The 26,342-nt window shown below is 47.2% G+C and overlaps 1 protein-coding gene across 3 annotated transcripts in view; it reads right to left on the bottom strand.

The window, feature by feature from the left end:
* Positions 1 to 7,086: 7,086 nt before the first annotated feature.
* LOC106563791 (uncharacterized) overlaps positions 7,087 to 26,342 on the bottom strand; it is a 77,093-nt gene continuing 57,837 nt past the window's right edge. For all 3 annotated transcript variants that reach the window (XM_014129649.3, XM_014129648.2, XM_014129647.3), the window contains 11 exons: positions 25,082 to 25,203; positions 24,931 to 24,996; positions 24,730 to 24,795; positions 23,942 to 24,136; positions 21,015 to 21,108; positions 20,784 to 20,912; positions 20,541 to 20,587; positions 20,209 to 20,355; positions 13,581 to 13,781; positions 10,517 to 11,687; positions 7,087 to 9,170 (listed from right to left, as the gene is read on the bottom strand). In XM_014129649.3, the coding sequence (XP_013985124.1) occupies positions 7,746 to 9,170; positions 10,517 to 11,687; positions 13,581 to 13,781; positions 20,209 to 20,355; positions 20,541 to 20,587; positions 20,784 to 20,912; positions 21,015 to 21,108; positions 23,942 to 24,136; positions 24,730 to 24,795; positions 24,931 to 24,996; positions 25,082 to 25,203 (3,663 nt within the window). In that variant the 3' untranslated portion in view covers positions 7,087 to 7,745. The remainder of the gene's footprint in view (positions 9,171 to 10,516; positions 11,688 to 13,580; positions 13,782 to 20,208; positions 20,356 to 20,540; positions 20,588 to 20,783; positions 20,913 to 21,014; positions 21,109 to 23,941; positions 24,137 to 24,729; positions 24,796 to 24,930; positions 24,997 to 25,081; positions 25,204 to 26,342) is intronic.

Here is a 26,342-nt window from a genome sequence, read left to right as displayed (position 1 = left end):
GTTTCTTGTAGTTGGCCACCAGGTTTGCACACATCTCAGGAGGGATTTTGTCCCACTCCTCTTTGCAGATCTTCTCCAAGTCATTAAGGTTTTGAGGCTGACGTTTGGCAACTCGAACCTTCAGCTCCCTCCACAGATTTTCTATGGGATTAAGGTCTGGAGACTGGCTAGGCCACTCCAGGACCTTAATGTGCTTCTTCTTGAGCCACTCCTTTGTTGCCTTGGCCGTGTGTTTTGGGTCATTGTCATGCTGGAATGCCCATCCACGACCCATTTTCAATGCCCTGGCTGAGGTTCTCACCCAAGATTTGACGGTACATGGCCCCGTCCATCGTCCCTTTGATGCGGTGAAGTTGTCCTGTCCCCTTAGCAGAAAAACACCCCCAAAGCATAATGTTTCCACCTCCATGTTTGACGGTGGAGATGGTGTTCTTGGGGTCATAGGCAGCATTCCTCCTCCAAACACGGCGAGTTGAGTTGATGTCAAAGAGCTCCATTTTGGTCTCATCTGACCACAACACTTTCACCAGTTGTCCTCTGAGTCATTCAGATGTTCATTGGCAAACTTCAGATGGGCCTGTATATGTATTCTTGAGCAGGGGGACCTTGCGGGCGCTGCAGGATTTCAGTCCTTCACGGCATAGTGTGTTACCAATTGTTTTCTTGGTGACTATGGTCCCAGCTGCCTTGAGATCATTGACAAGATCCTCCCATGTAGTTCTGGGCTGATTCCTCACCGTTCTCATGATCATTGCAACTCCACGAGGTGAGATCTTGCATGGAGCCCCAGGCCGAGGGATATTGACAGTTCTTTTGTGTTTCTTCCATTTGCGAATAATCGCACCAACTGTTGTCACCTTCTCACCAAGCTGCTTGGCGATGGTCTTGTAGCCCATTCCAGCCTTGTGTAGGTCTACAATCTTGTCCCTGACATCCTTTGAGAGCTCTTTGGTCTTGGCCATGGTGGAGAGTTTGGAATCTGATTGATTGATTGCTTCTGTGGACAGGTGTCTTTTTACAGGTAACAAGTTGCACTTAGGAGCACTCCCTTTAAGAGTGTGCTCCTAATCTCAGCTCGTTACCTGTATAAAAGACACCTGGGAGCCAGAAATCTTTCTGATTGAGAGGGGGTCAAATACTTATTTCCCTCATTAAAATGCAAATCAATTTAGAACATTTTTGACGTGTTTTTCTGGATATTTTTGTTGTTATTCTGTCTCTTACTGTTCAAATCAACTTACCATTAAAATTATATACTGATCCTTTCTTTGTCAGCGGGCAAACGTACAAAATCAGCAGGGGATCAAATACTTTTTCCCCCCACTGTATGTACAGATGCAGTGATCTGTGAACTGCTCTGACAGCTGGTGCTTAAAGCTAGTTTGGGAGATAAGTGTTTCCAGTTTCAGAGATTTTTGTAGTTCGTTCCAGTCATTGGCAGCAGAGAACTGGAAGGAGAGGCGGCCAAAGGAGGAATTGGCTTTTGGGGTGACAAGTGAGATATACCTGCTGGAACGCGTGCTATGGGTGGGTGCAGCTATGGTGACCAGCGAGCAGAGATAAGGCGGGACTTTACCTAGCAGGGTCTTGTAGATGACCTGGAGCCAGTGGGTTTGGCGATGAGTATGAAGCGAGGGCCAGCCAACGAGAGCGTACAGGTCGCAGTGGTGGGTAGTATATGGGGCTTTGGTGACAAAACGGATGGCACTGTGATAGACTGCATCCAATTTGTTGAGTAGGGTGTTGGAGGCTATTTTGTAAATGACATCGCCAAAGTCGAGGATCGGTAAGATGGTCAGTTTTACGAGGGTATGTTTGGCAGCATGAGTGAAGGATGCTTTGTTGCGAAATAGGAAGCCAATTCTAAATTTAACTTTGGATTGGAGATGTTTTATGAGTCTGGAAGGAGAGTTTACAGTCTAACCAGACACCAAGGTATTTGTAGTTGTCCACATATTCTAAGTCAGAACTGTCCAGAGTAGTGTTGCTGGACGGGCGGGCAGGTGCAGGCAGCGATCGGTTGAAGAGCATGCATTTCGTTTTACTTGTATTTAAGAGCAGTTGTAGGCCACGGAAGGAGAGTTGTATGGCATTAAAGCTCGTCTGGAGGGTTGTTAACCTCTCTGGGAAATGTGGGACGCTAGCATCCCACCCGCAGGACACACTATTCAACAGCCAGTGAAATAGCAGGGCGCCAAATTCAAAACAACAAAAACCTCATAATTCAAATTTGTCAAACATACAACTATTTTACACCATTTTAAAGATGAACTTCTTGTTAATCCAACCACATTGTCCGATTTTCAAAAAGGCTTTACGGAGAAAGCATTGCATTAGATTATGTTCGGACAGCGCCGAGACAAGAAAAACCACACAGCCATTTTCCAAGCAAGGAGAGGCGTCACAAAAACCAGAAATACAGCTAAAATTAATCACTAACCTTTGATCTTCATCAGATGGCGCTCATAGGACTTCATGTTACACAATACATGTATGTTTTGCTCGATAAAGTTTTACATTGACCTGTAATTTTACATTTTACATTGACGTGTAATGTTCAGAAATGTTTTGCCTCCCAAAACTTCCGGTGAATGAGCACATCAATTTACAGAAATACTCATCATAAACGTTGATAAAATATTAAACTGTTATTCAAAGAATTATAGATACACTTCTCCTTAATGCAACCGCTGTGTCAGATTTCAAAAAAACTTTACAGCAAAAGCACACTTTGCAATAATCTGAGTACGGCACTCAGAGACGAAACCAAACTCGCCATTTTGTGGAGTCAACAAAACTCAGAAATAGCATTATAAATATTCACTTAACTTTGATGATCTTCGTCAGAATGCACTCCCAGGAATCCCAGTTCCCCAATAAATGGTCATTTGTTTCGATAAAGTCCATATATGTCCAAATACCTCCTTTTTGTTTGCGCGTTCGGTAGAGTACTCCAAATGCGCTGTGCTTGCGCAGTTAAGTTCAGACGAAAAGTCAAAAGTTATATTACAGACGATGTATAGAATGTCAAACGATGTATAGAATCAATCTTTAGGATGTTTTTATCATAAATCTTCCATAATATTCCAACCGGCTGATTCCTTTGTCTTCAAAAAAGAAAAGGAACACAGCTAACTCTCTCATAGGAGTGCGCGCCACTGAGCTCATGTCATTTTCTCACTCATCTACTTCCAGGAGCTCTTATTCTCTCCCTATTCGCAATAGAAGCATGAAACAACGTTCTAAAGACTGTTGACATCTTGTGGAAGCCTTAGGAAGTGCAAAATGAACCCTAAGTCACTGTATACTGGATAGGGAATCACTTGAAAAACTACAAACCTCAGATTTCTACACTTCCTGGTTGGATTTTTCTCAGGTTTTTGCCTGCCATATGAGTTCTGTTATACTCAGACATCATTCAAACAGTTTTAGAAACTTCAGTGTTTTCTGTCCAAATCTACTAATAATATGTATATCCTACCTTCTGGGCCCAAGTAGCAGGCAGTTTAATTTGGGCATGTCATTCATCTGAATTTCCGAATACTGCCCCGTCACTAAAAAGTTAAGTGTCCAAAGATGGGCCAGAAGTATACAGAATGGTGTCGTCTGCATAGAGGTGGATCAGAGATTCACCAGCAGCAAGAGCGACATCATTGATATATACAGAGAAGAGTCAGCCCAATAATTGAACCCTGTGGCACCCCCATAGAGACTGCCAGAGGCCCGGACAACAGGCCCTCAGATTTGACACACTGAACTCTGTCGGAGAAGTAGTGGCGAACCAGTTGAGGGAATCATTTGAGAAACCAAGGCTGTTGAGTCTGCCGATGAGGATGTGGTGATTGACAGAGTTGAAAGCCTTGGCCAGGTCAATGAATACGGCTGCACAGTACTGTTTCTTATCGATGGCGGTTAAATATAATATATTTAAATTAGCAGAAATTCTAAACCTGTTTTTGCATTGTCAGTATTGTGTGTAGATTTGATTCATTTTAGAATAAATTTGGAAAAAGTGAAGTGGTCTGAATAGTTCCCGAAGGCACTGTATAAGTGAGTTTGTCCCAATACTTTTAGTCCCCTCCATTTTAGATGACTACGTGCAAAAAGTTCTTTAACTTTTTAAATGTTCACTCAGATGACAATACCCTCCAATTAAAGCTGACAGTCTGCACTTTAACCTCGTAGTCATTCTATTATTTAAAATACAAAGTGCGGGAGTACAGAGACAAAACAAAAAAAAGAGTAATTGTCACAATACATTTGGAACTCTGTGTTTGTTTCTTTTTGACCATTTTAATAGAAAATAATCACATTAAGGTACTTCATTGTTAACCAGAAATGATTTGATATTGAGATAAAAACGGTTGCAATGGATCTTTAAGCTGGCACACTTCATGGTGGTCTTCATCAGTAACCACATTTCCATCCAGTTTTTATGCAAGTAAAGTCATACCGTATAAAAATATCACGACAGCTGTGATGGAAACGAGTAGTTTTGGTACAATTTTCTTTTTGTGTCGAATTATTTAGGCAAGAAATGGTGGTGGAAATATTGGTATAATATATCGAGGAAACGGAGTCCCACTATGACTCTGTTCAGTTATGATGATCTTCAGTGCATGGTCATCTTGATGCTCCTTTCCAATAAAATTCAAAGTATTGTTTTAAATATACTGAAGTAGCAAAATGAAAAGTATAAATCATAACTTCTTCACAGTATATTAGGCAAACCAGACTGCACTGTTTTCTTGGACAGCCAGGGTCACACTCCAATACTCAGATACCATTGAACACATGCTTCGTTTGTGAGTCCGCCAGATCTGAGGCAGTAGGGATGACCAGGGTTGTTCTCTTCATAAGTGTGTGAATTTGACCATTTTCCTGTCCTGCTAAGCATTCAAAATGTTATGAGTACTTTTGGGTGTCAGGGAAAATGTATGGAGTAAAAAGTTATTCAGTGAAGTAAAAGTTTTCCAAAATATAAAGTACAGGTTCCTACAAAAAACAACCAAAGTAGTACTTTACACCACTGCCATGACCAAAGCACATTTGCTATTTAACGGAACAGTTGTGATAAACCGGTAGTTGAAATGCGATGGAAACGTTACATTTTTATTCGGTGTGAAAGAGTACGTCATAAGCGCCTGTCTGGTGGAAACACTACTGCTCTAATTGGATGGAAACTTAGCTAGTGACTCACTGTGGAAAAGAGGGAAACACTACTGCTCTAATTGGATGGAAACTTAGCTAGTGACTCACTGTGGAAAAGAGGGAAACACTACTGCTCTAATTGGATGGAAACTTAGCTAGTGACTCACTGTGGAAAAGATGGAAACACCACTGCTCTAATTGGATGGAAACTTAGCTAGTGACTCACTGTGGAAAAGATGGAAACACCACTGCTCTAATTGGATGGAAACTTAGCTAGTGACTCACTGTGGAAAAGATGGAAACACCACTGCTCTAATTGGATGGAAACTTAGCTAGTGACTCACTGTGGAAAAGATGGAAACACCACTGCTCTAATTGGATGGAAACTTAGCTAGTGACTCACTGTGGAAAAGATGGTAACGATTAAAAGTGTAATCATTGATCGGGCTTGCATAGAGCTCACCAGATTGTAGTCCTAAAACCTGGAAATTATACTGAACAAAAATATAAACACATGTAAAGTGTTGGTCCCATGTTTCATGAGCTGAAAAAAAATATCCCAAAAATGTTCCATAAGCACAAAAAGCTTATTTCTTTAAAATGTTGTGCACACACGTTTACCTCCCTGTTAGTGAGCATTTCTCCTTTCCCAAGATAATCCATCCACCTGACAGGTGTGGCATATCAAGAAGCTGATTAAACAGAATGATCATTGCACCTTGTGCTAGGGACAATAAAAGGCTCCTCTAAAATGTGTTATTTTATCACACAACACCACAGATGTTTTGAGGGTGTGTGCAATTGACTGTAGGAATGTCCACCAGAGCTGTTGCCAGAGAATTTTATGTTCATTTCTGTACCATAAGGCACCTCCAACATCGTTTTAGAGAAGTTGGCCGCATACCACGTATGTCCGTCCACATCCGGCTTCTTCACCTGCAGGATAATCTGAAGGGGGGTGCTGAGGAGTATTTCCCTCTGTTATAAACTCCTTTTGTGGGAAAAAACTAATTCTGAGTGGGTGGGCCTATGGCTGCACCCCTGCCCAGTCATGTGAAATTTACATTTACATTTAAGTCATTTAGCAGACACTCTTATCCAGAGCGACTTACAAATTGGTGCATTCACCTTATGATATCCAGTGGAACAACCACTTTAAATCTATGGATTAGGGCCTAATGAATATATGAACTGTAACTCAGTAAAATCTTTGATATTTTTGTTCAGCCATCCCTATAGGATAAATGAATGGGGTTTTGGAATAAATGCAGAACATTTGGTCTGAGTTAACAGTGGCTTATTATTTTGTCCTGAGATAATAGCAGCGAACATGACCTTAATGAAGCCTTTGTTTTTTTTATTGACTAATTCTTCAAGTGAAATTAGCTGATGATTATCAAACAGAACGTATTAGGTCTCCTAAGCCTGTGTTTATCCAAAATAGCCATTCATTTTCTCCAACGAACCATGGCAGAGTTAGTGCCTACAAAAAGATGCCATTACCATTTCTCTCTTTTGAATGTCTTTTGAAAACAAAAAGGTTGTGCCTGAAGATATTACTACAGTAGTTAAGTTCTCAAAGCTCATTGGAGGAGAGGATCCAAGGTCGACTTCCTCCTCCAATGAGCTTTGAGAAGTAAAGGACAGAGGAAGAACTGGGGTGCGTGCAGTTTGTACTGAATGACACGTGGTGAAAGTGCAGGTTTGGATGGTGAGGTGTGGCCTGATTAATATGGGTGTGAACATCTGAAATGCCAAAACTCATGCAGCTCACCGTAATCACAACGGTTCTTAACTGGTTCTGTACAGAACGGTTCTTAACTCGTTCTGTACAGAACCATTTCCATTGAATTCAACATTGCACACCGTTCTGTCGTCAGTCTATATGTCATACGTAAAGAAATATTTTGTGGTCCTTTTGAGAAACAGTCGGAGTTAAGTTGTCATTATTTATTGGTCACAGTTTAAGCACATAAAAAAATGAGAATATTTACAGATTTAAAAGGAAATGACATTTCTGCACTGTAAAATACTCACAACTATTCAACTCACATTAAGCATGCTCCAAGAGTAGGAACCATACATTAATCAAAAAACACTAAAGTGCATATTTGAGAAACCTCCCCATATCATTGTTATTTCTGATAGGAAGGGAGAAACTGCACTTTTCAGTCCCACACACACTTCCTATTATGTACACAAAAGTCAAACATTATTTTAAAACACACACACACACGGAGATATTCTGCCTCACACAAACAGTTCAGACTCCAACCAATAGAAAACAAAGGACATCCTAAAATGATAACTCAAATACACACTACATACAGTATGCAACAAGAAACATTACACATCCTAGAAGTCACTACATACATGATGCCCTCACGCCCTGAAGCGATCAGCTTTGTGTTAGCTATAATCCATCTAGCCTTCCAATGATCCTAGAGGAGGCTGGCATATTTTACACACATCTGACTATCATCTGCCAGGGAAGGTGGTAGGGGCTAAGGGAAGTGGCTGGCGTTTGACCAGCTTTCAAATAGTTCCAGAAAGAAATGAACCAGTTTTCATCACTCTCTCACACACAGTGAGGGTCACATAGTGTGGTAGAGGGTGCTGACAGTCCGTTTCTTCAGCCTACGTAGGGGGTGTGTCCTTCCGTACTGCTGTCGTGTTGCCACGGAGATCAGGTCAGGCGTCAGCGAGGGGGCGTGGCCAGAGTCACGACGTTTCCCCTTCTGCCAGCCTTGATTGGATGTAGGAGAATGCAAGTGTTCTGAGGGGGTGTGTCCACTCTCACAAGGCCTCTCCGCTCTGTTGGTGAGGGACTCTTGCCTGCTGGTCGAGACAGAAGGACACAGGGCATTGTGGAACAGCACCCTCAGTTTCCTGGAGGACTCGTCAGCTGCTGTGGAAGGAAGGAGGGGTTCCACAGCGGGTGTCGCCAGAGAGGTGGGGCTAATATCCCAATTGCTCAGGTCATTGGCCGACAGCTCTAAGCAGCCCAGCTTAGCCAATGAGGCAGAGCGCTTCATCAGGGAGGGCGGTGTAAGCCCAGCCTGGCGAATCCGTGCCTCCACCTCCCTGGCTCTCTGCCTGTCGCCACCCCTGACCCTCTTCTGCCTCGCCTGCGTACCTTCCCCCCACACCTGGCCCACACACCTGGGTACCTTGGCTCCGCCCCCGCTCACCTGGCGAAGGAACGCCCCCAGCTCCCGCAGAGTTTCCCATGTCTCCCTCATGATGTCGTCACCGGGGAGTCCTCGACCCGGGAGACTGTCCCAGTCTGTGCCCGACTCAAACTCTGTCACCCCCTCCAGACACAGGAAATCCACGGAAGAGAGGGGGTCGATGACGGAGTTTAGGGTAGGATAGAGAGGGGTGATGAGGGTAGGGTGGAGGGTAGATGCAAGGCTGCCATCACTAAGGTTGTGTTTGTGCATTTGGACACTGTCTTCATGTAAACCTTCTCTCCAAGCCTCCTGTCCTCCATCTTCCTCCATAGGACTACAGCCCCCATCCTTTTCCTGCACAGTGCTGACCTCTGACCCCTGCAGGCAGCGTGGTGCATTCTGGGGGTTGGAGTTTGTCTCTGGGAAGGGGTGAGAGGCAGGAGGGGAGTGTTCTCTTGAGTGAGGGAAGAGAGGGGAGCGACGATGGGGGTGGGTGGGGGGGAGGGAAGGTGGAGGAGGGGAAGGGGAGTCCTGCCTCATTCGCTGCTCCAGCTGTTGGGTGACGCGGCGCACAGAGCCCATCGCCCAATCAGCAGAGTGAGGGGCGGGAGGAGAGTGGGAGACTGCTTCCATCTCTTCTGCTTCATCCTTCACTTCCTCTTTGACAACCTCCACTTCTTGCTGTGACTCTGCATCTTTGCCCTCTACTTCCTGGTTTGACTGACCCACTTCGTGGTCCTGGGAAGCAGTAGGCTCTGGTTGGCTGGGAGGGCCAGGGGGAGGGGCCACAGTGTGCGTCATGGACTCCAGTTCAGTGACTATGAGGTGAACAGAGACAATGCTCTCCTGAGAGAAAGAACAGCAATCAGTACAATAAATAACAATATAGAAGTAGTCCTTTTGCAAGTTGGTAGCCTAAATTAATTTTCTTAAGATCCCCACTAACACCACTGGGTGGTGATGTTGGAGAACACAAACACACAACTGAATCTATTAGGTACTCATATCTTCAGGGCATGGATTCTACAGGTCAGAAACGTTCAACAGGTATGTTGTTCCATGCTGATGCATCACGCAGTTGCTGCAGATCGGACTGGCCCATCTTAGCTAGCATTTCTTTTGGTTTTTTTAGCCCATAGATTTTGTTGTCATTTTTTTGTCACTAAATATCACATGAATACACATTATACATGGCAAAATGTGTAGAATTGCAAGAAAATTAGCTTTAACATCTGCAAAATGTTCTTTCCACCCCATGACAAAATGTAAAGAACTGCAGGAAATAAGCTTTAAACCTGCAAAATTCTTTCCAACAAGAGCAGTGTGAACAGTTTGTGGTGTCATGAACGGTGCTTGTGCCCATAGAAATAGACGTGGGTGCTAGCTGGGGGCGCGGGATGTTCCCCAATGCTGGAAGAGGGGCCACGAGTGAAAAAGTTTGGGAACCCCTGATTTAGCAGGTGCTGTTATCCAGAGTGACTTACAGGAGCATTAAGTGTCTTGCTCAAGGGCACAGACAGATGTTTCACCTAGTCGGCTCGGGATTCGTACCAGCAACCTTTCGGTTACTGGCCCAATGCTCTTAACCCGCTAGGCTATCTGACATCCAGTTTTTAGCTGATAAGAGTGGAACCCATCTGTGACAAAGAGCAACGAGTTGTGCATTCCGAGATGCCATTCTGCACACCACTGTTATTTGTCCGTTTGGGGCCCGCCTGTTAGCTTGCACGATTCTTGCCATTCTCCTTTGACCTCTCTGCCGCTGACTTGATATTTTTGGTTTATCCTACCGTTCTCGGTAAACCCAAGACACTGTCGTGCGTGAAAAGCCCAGGTGGGCGGCTGTTTCTGAGATACTGGCACCGACAATCATACCACGCTAAAAGTTGCTTAGGTCAGTCGTTTTGCCCATTCTAACATTCAATCAAACAGTAACTGAATGCCTCGATGCCTGTCTGCCTGCTTTAAATAGCAAGCCACAGCTACGTGACTCACTGTCTGTAGGAGCAATGCATTTTTGTGAACAGGGTAATAAACTGTCCGGTGAGTGTATTTCTGTATGAACATGCTTCTGTGTGGAACAGTTGTATTGCAACTACAGATAGTCAAACCCTAATTAAATCACCAATTGCCTTTATTACAGTGCAAAGACTCATCACAGGATTTGATCAAAATCATTCAAATAGTCTCACCCTCTTCCTCTCCTCGACCTCCTCCTCCTCCCCAGTCGCCACAGCAGAGGGATCCTCCTGCTGTTCCTGTCCTGGATCCCTGGGTATGGGCTGAGGTGTCTGCTGCAGTGCCTGATCAGAAAGGCAACGGGTCCTCCCATCCTGAGTCAGGCCCTGGAACTTCTCTCTGGCGCTGAAGAAGTTGATGTGGTCTGTGCTGAGAGCCGAGGACCCCTCCGCCTCGAGAGCAGGGTCCTGAGGGGGAGCACTGGGCTGACTAATGATGAGTACCTCAATACTGGAGGGTTGTTGTAATGCTGAACTGCCCAATGATGCCCCAGGTAACCGCTGGTCACAGTCTAGTTTCTTGTCAGGCACTGGTGTGGACGGCTCTTGTGGTCCTGCTGTTTGTGTGCTTGTTTCCGGGGTCATCGACGATGACTCAGGCACTGATGGTGTCACCTGCAGCTGGCAGTATTTTTCCTTAGGCAAGGTGGTGGACGGCTCCTTGGCTTTCGGAGTCTCGTCTTCATCGGAGGGGGTTGGAAGGGTGGCGGGGGAGACAAGGAGGTGGTGGATAGGGGGCGAATGAGGGCGTCCGACCGGCACGGTCTCCGCCACGGTTACCGTGGAAATGTTAGGCACCACAGTGGCCGCCCGCGGCTGAGGGAGAGGGGTTGAGGGGTCCTCTTCATAATCACACAGGCCGTTGGAAAGAGGGGGTGACTGGGAACACACAGACTCCCCCTGGGCCTGGGAACCAGTGGAACCAATAGTAGCTGCTGTTGAAGGATTCTGGTCCCCGGTGCCTAACGACCGGTCCCCGGTGCCTAACGACCGGTCCCCGGTTGTGGAGGTCAACAGAGCTTCAGTCCTAGTCTCCTGGTTAGTGTCCAGATTATTCTCCTGGGTAGCAGTAGTATTGGGCTGGCTACTGGACTGTACCACCTTCCCTGCACTAGAAGGGGTCCCACACTCAGAGATGGACCGCACCACCTGGCCCGTGTTGGAGGGGGATCCCAGCGGCTGCAGCAGCTCCTGCAGGGAGGGGGCGGCGGGGCTGTTACCCTGGTTACGAGGGTGGGAGCGGCCCAGGGTGTGGGGGTGTTGGACGGTCTTACACAGCGGCTCGTGGTGCTCCGATAGGTCACTGTCCGAGTGGGAACGCCACAGCTTGTTGTGTCTCTGCTTACTGGGGGGGTAGTGGAGAGAGAGGGTAGTGGAGAGAGAGGGGGGAGAGAGGGTAGTGGAGAGAGAGGGTAGTGGAGAGAGAGGGGGGAGAGAGGGTAATGGAGAGAGGGTAGTGGAGAGAGAGGGGGAGAGAGGGTAGTGGAGAGAGAGGGTAGTGGAGAGAGAGGGGGAGAGAGGGTAGTGGAGAGAGACGGGGGAGAGAGAGGGTAGTGGAGAGAGAGGGGGGAGAGAGAGGGGGAGAGAGGGTAGTGGAGAGAGAGGGGGAGAGAGGGTAGTGGAGAGAGAGGGGGGAGAGAGGGTAGTGGAGAGAGGGTAGTGGAGAGAGAGGGGGAGAGAGGGTAGTGGAGAGAGAGGGTAGTGGAGAGAGAGGGGGAGAGAGGGTAGTGGAGAGAGAGGGGGAGAGAGGGTAGTGGAGAGAGAGGGGGGAGAGAGGGTAGTGGAGAGAGAGGGGGGAGAGAGAGGGGGAGAGAGGGTAGTGGAGAGAGAGGGGGAGAGAGAGGGGGAGAGAGGGTAGTGGAGAGAGAGGGGGGAGAGAGGGTAGTGGAGAGAGAGGGGGAGAGAGGGTAGTGGAGAGAGAGGGGGGAGAGAGGGTAGTGGAGAGAGAGGGGGAGAGAGGGTAGTGGAGAGAGAGGGGGGAGAGAGGGTAGTGGAGAGAGGGTAGTGGAGAGAGAGGGGGAGAGAGGGTAGTGGAGAGAGAGGGGGAGAGAGGGTAGTGGAGAGAGAGGGTAGTGGAGAGAGAGGGTAGTGGAGAGAGAGGGGGGAGAGAGGGTAGTGGAGAGAGAGGGGGGAGAGAGGGTAGTGGAGAGAGAGGGGGAGAGAGGGTAGTGGAGAGAGAGGGGGGAGAGAGGGTAGTGGAGAGAGAGGGTAGTGGAGAGAGAGGGTAGTGGAGAGAGAGGGTAGTGGAGAGAGAGGGGGGAGAGAGAGGGTAGTGGAGAGAGAGGGGGTAGTGGAGAGAGGGGGTAGTGGAGAGAGAAAGAGGGGGGGCGAGGGTAATGCGAGAGAGGGGAGTTGGAGAGAGGCAGGGGAGAAAGGAAAGAATGACCGAAGAAGAGGAAAAAAGAGGGAATTGAGAGAAGAGATCAACATTAAATACTAGTTTCTGGTAGGCTCCTCCATCCAGCTCCATACCAGACTGGCTGCTCATTGGCTGACTGAAAACTGACTCATGGGCCCGGCTGACTCATGGGTAATTCCCCTGACTCATGGGTAATTCACACCAGGAGTTACTTGTGTGTTTATGTGTGAGGCACACACACACACACACACACACACACACACACACACACACACACACACACACACACACACACACACACACGTGTACAAAACATTAGGAACACATTCCTAACATTAAGTTGCACCCTTTTTGCCCTGAAAACCATCTTAATTCATTGGGGCATGGACTCTACAAGGTGTTGAAAGCGTTCCAAGGTGGCTGGGTGTCCTTTGGGTGGTGGACCATTCTTGATACACACGAGAAACTGTTGAGAGTGAAAAACCCAGCAGCGTTGCAGTTCTTGACACAAACCAGTGCGCCTGGCACCTACTACCATACCCCATTCAAAGGCACTTTAATTATTAGTCTTCCCCTTCACCCTCTGAATGACACACAATCCCTGTCTCTGTTGTATGAAGGCGTTTTAAACCTTCTTTAACCTGTCTCCTCTCCTTCATCTACACTGACTGAAGTGGATTTAACAAGTGACATCAGTAAGGGAACATAGCTTCACCTGGATTTACTGGTCAGTCTCATGGAAAGAACAGTGTGTTTCTCACAACTAACATCTGCTTAGAATGTCTTTACTGGGTTTGTGCTGTAAGTGACAGACAATGCAACCTGAGTGAGAGTGAATGGGTATGTGTATTAGCTAGTGCAGTGTGTGTGTGTGTGTACCTGGCCAGCAGTATGCCCTGGTACTCCTCTAGCTGTCTCATGAAGGAGGGGTTAGGTTTGGTGACAGCACGTCGTTCCTTAACGAAGTTGAATGCTCTCTCCAGGTCCCAGCCGTACTCCTTCATAGCGTAGGCTATCACCGTGGACGCAGAGCGACTCACACCCATCTTACAGTGAACCAAACACTTAGCTCCTGCTTTCCTACAGGGACACGACGAGACATTATTTAACACACACACTATAACTGGTTAACGTAATGACATAGGAGCAGAGATCAGAAACATTAGAGAGACAGACAAAGATGGGAAAGACAGAGAGAAACACAGAGACCCATCTCTAGAAAGATGTGAGTGAAAGTTAATGTGGCGAGAGAGTTGAGAGAAAGAGAGAGTTGAGAGAAAGAGAGAGTTGAGAGAGTTGAGAGAAAGAGAGAGTTGAGAGAGTTGAGAGAAAGAGAGAGTTGAGAGAAAGAGAGTTGAGAGAAAGAGAGTTGAGAGAAAGAGAGAGTTGAGAGAGAGTTGAGAGAAAGAGAGAGTTGAGAGAAAGAGAGTTGAGAGAAAGAGAGTTGAGAGTTGAGAGAAAGAGAGAGTTAAGAGAGTTAAGAGAGAAAGAGAGAGTTAAGAGAGTTAAGAGAGAAAGAGAGGTTAAGAGAGTTAAGAGAGAAAGAGAGTTGAGAGTTAAGAGAGAGTTGAGAGAAAGAGAGAGTTGAGAGAAAGAGAGAGTTGAGAGAAAGAGAGAGTTGAGAGAAAGAGAGAGTTGAGAGAAAGAGAGAGTTGAGAGAAAGAGAGAGTTGAGAGAAAGAGAGAGTTGAGAGAAAGAGAGAGTTAAGAGAGAGTTGAGAGAAAGAGAGAGTTGAGAGAAAGAGAGTTGAGAGAGTTGAGAGAAAGAGAGTTGAGAGAAAGAGAGTTGAGAGAGTTGAGAGAGAGAGAGTTGAGAGAAAGAGAGAGTTGAGAGAGTTGAGAGAAAGACAGAGTTGAGAGAAAGACAGAGTTGAGAGAAAGAGAGAGTCACAACTTGCAGACTTGTTTACGCTGCTGTGCGTTTTTGTTGCCGATCTTACTTTGATACCTGACGGTTTTTTACTTTTTCATTACCGTATATTTTTACTTTTTCCCTCACTCAACTTTTTTCCTCACTCAACTTTTTTCATTCATCCCCGGAGGTTTTATCTGGACATGGTTCGTCAGGACTTCAAACAGCCGAAGCTAAGTAACATTAACATGATGCCTTCTAATTGCAGTCGTTGTATTTATAATATACAGGAGAACGATCGCCTTACGGCAAGGATAGCTGTGCTGCAAGCCCAGCTTCAGACGCGATCGTTAGGCAAGGGTAATTTCAGTGTAGGAAAGGATGAAACAGCGTCTGTGCCACCAGTAAGTACAGATAGTAACGTTAGTATAAACCCCCTCGCACGGTCCCCGCAGCCGGACATCTTTCTCATGGCTTCTGGAGGGAAACGCTGTAGGAATGCTCAACCGGTGTCGCTTATTCAGCCGACAGAAACTTTCAACCGGTTCTCCCCATTAAGCGAGTCGGAGTCGGAGGCCGAGACTTCTCTGGTCTCTACTCCTCCCGTTGTGGGGTCTGAGACGCCGACGGCTCCCACCATTAGCTCTGACAAATTGAAAACCCTAGTCATTGGCGACTCCATTACCCGCAGTATTAGACTTAAAACTAATCATCCAGCGATCATACACTGTTTACCAGGGGGCAGGGCTACCGACGTTAAGGCTAATCTAAAGACGGTGCTGGCTAAAGCTAAAACTGGCGAGTGTAGAGAGTATAGAGATATTGTTATCCACGTCGGCACCAACGATGTTAGGATGAAACAGTCAGAGGTCACCAAGCGCAACATAGCTTCAGCGTGTAAATCAGCTAGAAAGATGTGTCGGCATCGATTAATTGTCTCTGGCCCCCTCCCAGTTAGGGGGAGTGATGAGCTCTACAGCAGAGTCTCACAACTCAATCGCTGGTTGAAAACTGTTTTCTGCCCCTCCCAAAAGATAGAATTTGTAGATAATTGGCCCTCTTTCTGGGACTCACCCACAAACAGGACCAAGCCTGGCCTGTTGAGGAGTGACGGACTCCATCCTAGCTGGAGGGGTGCTCTCATCTTATCTACGAACATAGACAGGGCTCTAACTCCTCTAGCTCCACAATGAAATAGGGTGCAGGCCAGGCAGCAGGCTGTTAGCCAGCCTGCCAGCTTAGTGGAGTCTGCCACTAGCACAGTCAGTGTAGTCAGCTCAGCTTCCCCCATTGAGACCGTGTCTGTGCCTCGATCTAGGTTGGGCAAAATTAAAAATGGCGGTGTTCGCTTTAGCAATCTCACTAGTATAAAGACCTCCTCCATTCCTGCCATTATTGAAAGAGATTGTGATACCTCACATCTCAAAATTGGGTTACTTAATGTTAGATCCCTCACTTCCAAGGCAGTTATAGTCAATGAACTAATCACTGATAATAATCTTGATGTGATTGGCCTGACTGAAACATGGCTTAAGCCTGATGAATTTACTGTGTTAAATGAGGCCTCACCCCCAGGTTACATTAGTGACCATACCCCCCGTGCATCCGGCAAAGGCGGAGGTGTTGCTAACATTTACGATAGCAAATTTCAATTTACAAAAAAAAAAACAACAATGACGTTTTCGTCTTTTGAGCTTCTAGTCATGAAATCTATGCAGCCTACTCACTCACTTTTTATAGCTACTGTTTATAGGCCTCCTGGGCCATATGCAGTGTTCCTCACTGAGTTCCCTGAATTCCTATCGGATCTTGTAGTCATAGCAGATAATATTCTAATTTTTGGTGACTTTAACATTCACATGGAAAAGTCCACAGACCCACTCCAAAAGGCTTTCGGAGCCATCATCGACTCAGTGGGTTTTGTCCAACATGTCTCTGGACCTACTCACTGCCACAGTCATACTCTGGACCTAGTTTTGTCCCATGGAATAAATGTTGTGGATCTAAATGTTTTTCCTCATAATCCTGGACTATCGGACCACCATTTTATTACGTTTGCAATTGCAACAAATAATCTGCTCAGACCCCAACCAAGGAGCATTAAAAGTCGTGCTATAAATTCTCAGACAACCCAAAGATTCCTTGATGCCCTTCCAGACTGCCTCTGCCTACCCAAGGACGTCAGAGGACAAAAATCAGTTAACCACCTAACCGAGGAACTCAATTTAACCTTGCGCAATACCCTAGATGCAGTTGCACCCCTAAAAACTAAAAACATCTGTCATAAGAAACTAGCTCCCTGGTATACAGAAAATACACGAGCTCTGAAGCAAGCTTCCAGAAAATTGGAACGGAAATGGCGCCACACCAAACTGGAAGTCTTCCGACTAGCTTGGAAAGACAGTACCGTGCAGTATCGAAGAGCCCTTACTGCTGCTCGATCATCCTATTTTTCCAACTTAATTGAGGAAAATAAGAACAATCCGAAATTTCTTTTTGATACTGTCGCAAAGCTAACTAAAAAGCAGCCTTCGCAAATGGAGGATGGCTTTCACTTCAGCAGTAATAAATTTATGAACTTCTTTGAGGAAAAGATCATGATCATTAGAAAGCAAATTACAGACTCCTCTTTAAATCTGGGTATTCCTCCAAAGCTCCATTGTCCTGAGTCTGCACAACTCTGCCAGGACCTAGGATCAAGGGAGATACTAAAGTGTTTTAGTACTATATCTCTTGACGCAATGATGAAAATAATCATGGCCTCCAAACCCTCAAGCTGCATACTGGACCCTATTCCAACTAAACTACTGAAAGAGCTGCTTCCTGTGCTTGGCCCTCCTATGTTGAACATAATAAACGGCTCTCTATCCACCGGATGTGTACCAAGCTCACTAAAAGTGGCAGTAATAAAGCCTCTCTTGAAAAAGCCGAATCTTGATCCAGAAATTATAAAAAACTATCGGCCTATATCGAATCTTCCATTCCTCTCCAAAATTTTAGAAAAAGCTGTTGCACAGCAACTGACTGCCTTCCTGAAGACAAACAATGTATACGAAACGCTTCAGTCTGGTTTTAGACCCCATCATAGCACTGAGACTGCACTTGTGAAGGTGGTAAATGACCTTTTAATGACGTCAGACCGAGGCTCTGCATCTGTCCTCGTGCTCCTAGATCTTAGTGCCGCTTTTGATACCATCGATCACCACATTCTTTTGGAGAGATTGGAAACCCAAATTGGTCTACATGGACAAGTTCTGGCCTGGTTTAGATCTTATCTGTCGGAAAGATATCAGTTTGTCTCTGTGAATGGTTTGTCCTCTGACAAATCAATTGTAAATTTCGGTGTTCCTCAAGGTTCCGTTTTAGGACCACTATTGTTTTCACTATATATTTTACCTCTTGGGGATGTCATTCGAAAACATAATGTTAAATTTCACTGCTATGCAGACGACACACAGCTGTACATTTCAATGAAACATGGTGAAGCCCCAAAATTGCCCTCGCTAGAAGCCTGTGTTTCAGACATAAAGAAGTGGATGGCTGCAAACTTTCTACTTTTAAACTCGGACAAAACAGAGATGCTTGTTCTAGGTCCCAAGAAACAAAGAGATCTTCTGTTGAATCTGACAATTAATCTGGATGGTTGTACAGTCGTCTCAAATAAAACTGTGAAGGACCTCGGCGTTACTCTGGACCCTGATCTCTCTTTTGAAGAACATATCAAGACTGTTTCAAGGACAGCTTTTTTCCATCTACGTAACATTGCAAAAATCAGAAATTTTCTGTCCAAAAATGACGCAGAAAAATTAATCCATGCTTTTGTTACTTCTAGGCTGGACTACTGCAATGCTCTACTTTCCGGCTACCCGGATAAAGCACTAAATAAACTTCAGTTAGTGCTAAATACGGCTGCTAGAATCCTGACTAGAACCAAAAAATTTGATCATATTACTCCAGTGTTAGCCTCCCTACACTGGCTTCCTGTTAAGGCAAGGGCTGATTTCAAGGTTTTACTGCTAACCTACAAAGCATTACATGGGCTTGCTCCTACCTATCTTTCCGATTTGGTCCTGCCGTACATACCTACACGTACGCTACGGTCACAAGACGCAGGCCTCCTAATTGTCCCTAGAATTTCTAAGCAAACGGCTGGAGGTAGGGCTTTCTCCTATAGAGCTCCATTTTTATGGAATGGTCTGCCTACCAATGTGAGAGACGCAGACTCAGTCTCAACCTTTAAGTCTTTACTGAAGACTTATCTCTTCAGTAGGTCCTATGATTAAGTATAGTCTGGCCCAGGAGTGTGAAGGTGAACGGAAAGGCTGGAGCAACGAACCGCCCTTGCTGTCTCTGCCTTGCCGGTTCCCCTCTTTCCACTGGGATTCTCTGCCTCTAACCCTTTTACAGAGGCTGAGTCACTGGCCTACTGGTGTTCTTCCATGCCGTCCATGGGAGGGGTGCGTCACTTGAGTGGGTTGAGTCACTGACGTGGTCTTCCTGTCTGGGTTGGCGCCCCCCCCCCCCCCCCCTTGGGTTGTGCCATGGCGGAGATCGTTGTGGGCTATACTCGGCCTTGTCTTAGGACGGTAAGTTGGTGGTTGGAGACATCCCTCTAGTGGTGTGGGGGCTGTGCTTTGGCAAAGTGGGTGGGGTTATATCCTGCCTGTTTGGCCCTGTCCGGGGGTATCATCGGATGGGGCCACAGTGTCTTCTGATCCCTCCTGTCTCAGCCTCCAGTATTTATGCTGCAGTAGTTTATGTGTCGGGGGGCTAGGGTCAGTCTGTTACATCTGGAGTATTTCTCTTGTCTTATCCGGTGTCCTGTGTGTATTTAAATATGCTCTCTCTAATTCTCTCTTTCTCTCTTTCTGTCTTTCTCTCGGAGGACCTGAGCCCTAGGACCATGCCTCAGGACTACCTGGTATGATGACTCCTTGCTGTCCCCAGTCCACCTGGCCGTGCTGCTGCTCCAGTTTCAACTGTTCTGCCTGCGGCTATGGAACCCTGACCTGTTCACCGGACGTGCTTGTTGCACCCTCGACAACTACTATGATTATTATTATTTGACCATGCTGGTCATTTATGAACATTTTAACATTTTAACATTTTGACCATGTTCTGTTTTAATATCCACCCTGCACAGCCAGAAGAGGACTGGCCACCCCTCATAGCCTGGTTCCTCTCTAGGTTTCTTCCTAGGTTTTTGGCCTTTCTAGGGAGTTTTTCCTAGGGAGTTTTTCCTAGCCACCGTGCTTCTTTCACATGCTTTGCTTGCTGTTTGGGGTTTTAGGCTGGGTTTCTGTACAGCACTTTGAGAATATCAGCTGATGTACGAAGGGCTATATAAAAATAAATTTGATTTGATTTGATTTGAAGAGAGAGTTGAGAGAAAGAGAGAGTTGAGAGAGTTGAGAGAGTTGAGAGAAAGAGAGAGTTGAGAGAAAGAGAGAGTTAAGAGAGTTGAGAGTTGAGAGAAAGAGAGAGTTGAGAGAAAGAGAGAGTTGAGAGAAAGAGAGAGTTGAGAGAAAGAGAGAGTTGAGAGTTAAGAGAGAAAGAGAGAGTTGAGAGAAAGAGAGAGTTGAGAGAAAGAGAGAGTTGAGAGAAAGAGAGAGTCCACAGAGGTCTGAGTCAGTCGGCCAGTCCAGTAGTGACTCACCTGGCTCTGGAGATGAACTTGTAGGTGTCGTTCCAATAGGCCAGCAGGTCTGTAGCCTCTTCATCATACACACGGATGTTATGGTACTCAAACACACCTGGGAAGAAGTTGTCAATCTCCCTCGTCACGTTCAGAATATACTGCACACTGGGGAGGATGAGGATGAGGGAGAGAAAAGGGAAGGAATGAAGGGAGAAAGAGGAACAAGGGAAGGAGAGAGAGGTGGCCAGGTTGTCATTATAGATAGGCAATGGAAATGTCAATAGAATTGAGATTTTGAATTTTATGAGCAGTGCAGTATGGGAGTAGTAGTTCTCTAGAACAAGACTTACCCACTGTTCTGCAGCTCTTCCAAATTGGATGCGTTCCACTCAGAGCCCTGGAGGGAAACAAAAACACTAAGATCAGTTCCACTCCAGTCCAGCTTTTTTTCCAATGTGCCTTTACCCCTTAAGGTCATGTGGAAGCCAGTTTAATGGCCGACAATAATAGCCAGTTTAACAGTAAGGATTACTAGAGAAAAGACTGGGATAGAATCAGAAAAGAATGCCAGAGAGACCAATCGACCGACCTACCAGGTAAACATGGTCAAATATCTCAGTGGGACTGTCCATCTGACCCAGGATCAGGATCATCTCGTTGTCTATGTACTCCTTAAACTCACACAGGTTACACACCATGTGCACCTCCAGCTCTGTGCGGATCTAGGACAGACACACAGGTTATACGCTCATACACACAATGTGCATTTCCACCACGCTACTAACAGACAATGTAAAAACTATGAGGGCATGTTATGAACACACCTCTTTGCAGGTGACATTCTCCAGGTCTTTATGCATCATGATCTCTCTCAGACGAGTCTTGATGAGCCGCTCTGTCCTCTCTCTCTCCGTCGGCCTGGAAACAGAGCGGGGCAGTGGAAGTGTGTGAGATAACCCTCCCTCCTGGACTTCAAACGCTGACCCTTCCAGCTTTATTCCTACCCTTTCTTAACCCCTCCCGTTCTTAACCCCTCCCGTTCTTAACCCCTCCCTTTCTTAACCCCTCCCTTTCTTAACCCCTCCCTTTCTACCCTTTGTTAACCCCTCCCTTTCTACCCTTTGTTAACCCCTCCCTTTCTACCCTTTCTTAACCCCTCCCGTTCTTAACCCCTCCCGTTCTTAACCCCTCCCGTTCTTAACCCCTCCCTTTCTTAACCCCTCCCTTTCTTAACCCCTCCCTTTCTACCCTTTGTTAACCCCTCCCTTTCTACCCTTTGTTAACCCCTCCCTTTCTACCCTTTCTTAACCCCTCCCTTTCTACCCTTTGTTAACCCCTCCCTTTCTTAACCCCTCCCGTTCTACCCTTTCTTAACCCCTCCCTTTCTACCCTTTCTTAACCCCTCCCTTTCTACCCTTTGTTAACCCCTCCCTTTCTTAACCCCACCCTTTCTTAACCCCTCCCTTTCTACCCTTTCTTAACCCCTCCCTTTCTACCCTTTGTTAACCCCTCCCTTTCTTAACCCCTCCCTTTCTACCCTTTGTTAACCCCTCCCTTTCTACCCTTTCTTAACCCCTCCCTTTCTACCCTTTGTTAACCCCTCCCTTTCTTAACCCCTCCCGTTCTTAACCCCTCCCTTTCTTAACCCCTCCCTTTCTTAACCCCTCCCTTTCTACCCTTTGTTAACCCCTCCCTTTCTTAACCCCTCCCTTTCTTAACCCCTCCCGTTCTACCCTTTCTTAACCCCTCCCATTCTACCCTTTTTCAGGCCATAAACCACAGAGCTATATAATAGTGGTATACACCTGTGAATATGTAGTGGTGTGTGTGTGTGTGTGTTATAGTGGTGTGTTGTATAGTGGTATAGTGGTGTCTGTGTGTGTTATATAGTGGTGTGTGTGTAGTGTATAGTTGTGTGTGGCGTGTATAGTGGTGTGTGTGTAGCGGCGTATAGCGGTGTGTGTGTAGCGGCGTGTGTGTGTAGCGGCGTGTGTGTGTAGCGGCGTGTGTGTGTAGCGGCGTGTGTGTGTAGCGGCGTATAGCGGTGTGTGTGTAGCGGCGTGTGTGTACCGTGTGTATAGCGGTGTGTGTGTAGCGGCGTGTGTGTACCGTGTGTAGTGTGTATAGCGGCGTGTGTGTAGTGTGTGTAGCGGTGTGTGTGTTGCGGCGTATAGCGGTGTGTGTGTAGCGGCGTATAGCGGTGTGTGTGTTGCGGCGTATAGCGGAGTGTGTGTTGCGGCGTATAGCGGAGTGTGTGTAGCAGCGTATAGCGGTGTGTGTGTTGCGGCGTATAGCGGAGTGTGTATAGCGGCGTATAGCGGTGTGTGTGTAGCGGCGTATAGCGGTGTGTGTGTAGCGGCGTATAGCGGTGTGTGTGTAGCAGCGTATAGCGGTGTGTGTGTAGCAGCGTATAGCGGTGTGTGTGTAGCGGCGTATAGCGGAGTGTGTGTAGCGGCGTATAGCGGAGTGTGTGTAGCAGCGTATAGCGGTGTGTGTGTAGCGGCGTATAGCGGTGTGTGTGTAGTGTATAGCGGAGTGTGTGTAGCGGCGTATAGCAGTGTGTGTGTAGTGTATAGCGGAGTGTGTGTAGCGGCGTATAGCGGTGTGTGTGTAGCGGCGTATAGCAGTGTGTGTGTAGTGTATAGCGGAGTGTGTGTAGCGGCGTATAGCAGTGTGTGTGTAGTGTATAGCGGAGTGTGTGTAGCGGCGTATAGCGGAGTGTGTGTAGCGGCGTATAGCAGTGTGTGTGTAGTGTATAGCGGAGTGTGTGTAGCGGCGTATAGCAGTGTGTGTGTAGTGTATAGCGGAGTGTGTGTAGCGGCGTATAGCAGTGTGTGTGTAGTGTATAGCGGAGTGTGTGTAGCGGCGTATAGCGGTGTGTGTGTAGTGTATAGCGGAGTGTGTGTAGCGGCGTATAGCAGTGTGTGTGTAGTGTATAGCGGAGTGTGTGTAGCGGCGTATAGCGGTGTGTGTGTAGTGTATAGCGGAGTGTGTGTAGTGGCGTATAGCGGTGTGTGTGTAGTGTATAGCGGAGTGTGTGTAGCGGCGTATAGCAGTGTGTGTGTAGTGTGTAGCGGCGTATAGCGGTGTGTGTGTAGTGTATAGCGGAGTGTGTGTAGCGGCGTATAGCGGTGTGTGTGTAGTGTATAGCGGAGTGTGTGTAGCGGCGTATAGCGGTGTGTGTGTAGTGTATAGCGGAGTGTGTGTAGCGGCGTATAGCGGTGTGTGTGTAGTGTATAGCGGAGTGTGTGTAGCGGCGTATAGCGGTGTGTGTGTAGTGTATAGCGGAGTGTGTGTAGCGGCGTATAGCGGTGTGTGTGTAGTGTATAGCGGAGTGTGTGTAGCGGCGTATAGCGGTGTGTGTGTAGTGTATAGCGTACACCAGCACTATGTGAGATTTTAACAATAACTATTTCTAGAAGGTCCCTTTCAGGTCCATAGAAACAGCAAGGATGTTTAAACCCTCCTTCTTAATCCACCTTCACCTAATTAGGCAGTTAAACAAGAACTTGATGGCAGAGATAGTTATTCCTCAGGACCAGAGCCTTGTGAAGCTGGTTGTAGCCCTGTCAACATCTGAACAATACATGTCTCTGGTGACAACACACGTTTTGTTTTACTGCACATCGGCTATGTGTTGATCATGGGACCTCAAGTCATAAAACATTTCCAATGTAGTGATTACACACGGCAAATAAACATCAACGTTGAAACAGTCCCACGCATCATGTAGCGCGTTTATGACACTCACACGTCAGAGAACATCACGGGAGAGTCGGCACGGTGTGATTGGACGTCCTGCATGGCGTTCCACTCGTTGATGCGCGATTGGTCAGAGGAGACCCGGCTCTGGTAGTAGCTGACCCAGGTCAGGAACAGACTGCCGGGGAAGTAGTTATGGCAACGAGCCACCTCACACGCCTTGTGGAGCGACTGCAGAGCAGACCTGGGAGAGGGAGTGGAGAGAAATGGAGAGGGGGGGAGAGGAGAGGAGAGAAATGGAGAGGGGGGGAGTGGAGAGGAGAGTGGAGAGGGGGGGGGAGTGGAGAGGAGAGTGGAGAGGGGGGGGGAGTGGAGAGGAGAGTGGAGAGGGGGGGGAGTGGAGAGGAGAGTGGAGAGGGGGGGGGAGTGGAGAGAAATGGAGAGGGGGGGAGTGGAGAGAAATGGAGAGGGGGGGAGTGGAGAGAAATGGAGAGGGGGGGGTGGAGAGAAATGGAGAGGGGGGGAGTGGAGAGAAATGGAGAGGGGGGGAGTGGAGAGAAATGGAGAGGGGGGGAGTGGAGAGAAATGGAGAGGGGTGGTATAGAGAAGGATGAGAGGGGGTAGAGGGAGAAGATAGAGGGATGGAGAGAAATGGGCAGAGAAGGATGGAGAGACCGTGGGTGGGGGGGGGGGGGGAGAATGTGACATTGATGAGAAATTGAGAAGATCAAAAGGTAAATGGTATGCAAGGTAAAATAACAAAGAAGAGGTGTATCAGACATTAGCTAGCATGGTGGAAACAAACCAAAAACAGAATATTCTGAAAAGTGTACTCACCACATGGCCTGCACCGACACAGGCTTGAATACATGGATCCTGTTATCAGTGGACACACTGAAACCCCTGAGAGAGAGAGAGAAATAAGCACTCATAAGAATTTACAAGGTCCCTTTTTCCTGAAAGTCCTCTGAAACATACATCTGTGGAGATGAGTGTGTCCCTGTCAGTATGGTGTGTATGTGTGAGAGACATTGTTACCCGTCTCCATCCAGGTGTATCAGCGAGTCGCTCCATAGAGGGAGAACCAGCCCCACCGAGCACGAGCTGGAAGACCCACACAATAAGCCTGTGTTACTACACCACATTTCTCTGTGATAGAGATCGTATTGGACTGAGTCCACACACACACCTGTCTGCAGGGCTGAAGTCCATACCCAGCACCAAGCTCTCCTCGGTGTCCTGACGGCCGTTAGTGGAGACCACCACCATGTAACGAGTCCCCTGGTACAAGCTACTCTCCAACCGGACAGCCTAGAGAGAGAGAGAGAGAGAGAGAGAGAGAGACAGAGAAGTACAGAGAGAGAGAGAGAGCGACAGAGGGAAGTACAGAGAGAGAGAGAGCGAGAGGGAAGTACAGAGAGAGAGAGAGAGCGACGGAGGGAAGTACAGAGAGAGAGAGAGCGAGAGGGAAGTACAGAGAGAGAGAGAGCGAGAGGGAAGTACAGAGAGAGAGAGAGAGCGAGAGGGAAGTACAGAGAGAGAGAGAGCGAGAGGGAAGTACAGAGAGAGAGAGAGCGAGAGGGAAGTACAGAGAGAGAGAGAGAGAGCGACGGAGGGAAGTACAGAGAGAGAGAGAGCGAGAGGGAAGTACAGAGAGAGAGAGAGCGAGAGGGAAGTACAGAGAGAGAGAGAGAGCGAGAGGGAAGTACAGAGAGAGAGAGAGAGCGAGAGGGAAGTACAGAGAGAGAGCGAGAGGGAAGTACAGAGAGAGAGCGAGAGGGAAGTACAGAGAGAGAGAGAGAGCAACAGAGGGAAGTACAGAGAGAGAGAGAGAGCGAGAGGGAAGTACAGAGAGAGAGAGCGAGAGGGAAGTACAGAGAGAGAGAGCGAGAGGGAAGTACAGAGAGAGAGAGAGTGAGAGGGAAGTACAGAGAGAGAGAGAGCGACAGAGGGAAGTACAGAGAGAGAGAGAGCGAGAGGGAAGTACAGAGAGAGAGAGAGCGAGAGGGAAGTACAGAGAGAGAGAGAGAGAGAGACAGAGAAGTACAGAGAGAGAGAGAGAGAGCGACGGAGGGAAGTACAGAGAGAGAGAGAGCGAGAGGGAAGTACAGAGAGAGAGAGAGCGAGAGGGAAGTACAGAGAGAGAGAGAGAGCGAGAGGGAAGTACAGAGAGAGAGAGAGAGCGAGAGGGAAGTACAGAGAGAGAGCGAGAGGGAAGTACAGAGAGAGAGAGAGAGCAACGGAGGGAAGTACAGAGAGAGAGAGAGAGCAACGGAGGGAAGTACAGAGAGAGAGAGAGAGCAACGGAGGGAAGTACAGAGAGAGAGAGAGAGCGAGAGGGAAGTACAGAGAGAGAGAGCGAGAGGGAAGTACAGAGAGAGAGAGCGAGAGGGAAGTACAGAGAGAGAGAGAGCGAGAGGGAAGTACAGAGAGAGAGAGCGAGAGGCGAG

This window comes from Salmo salar, chromosome 11 (genome assembly GCF_965601325.2).
Source record: "Salmo salar chromosome 11, fSalSal1, whole genome shotgun sequence".
In the NCBI taxonomy this organism is placed as follows: Eukaryota; Metazoa; Chordata; class Actinopteri; order Salmoniformes; family Salmonidae; genus Salmo; species Salmo salar.
This window is presented reverse-complemented; position numbering and strand designations above follow the sequence as displayed.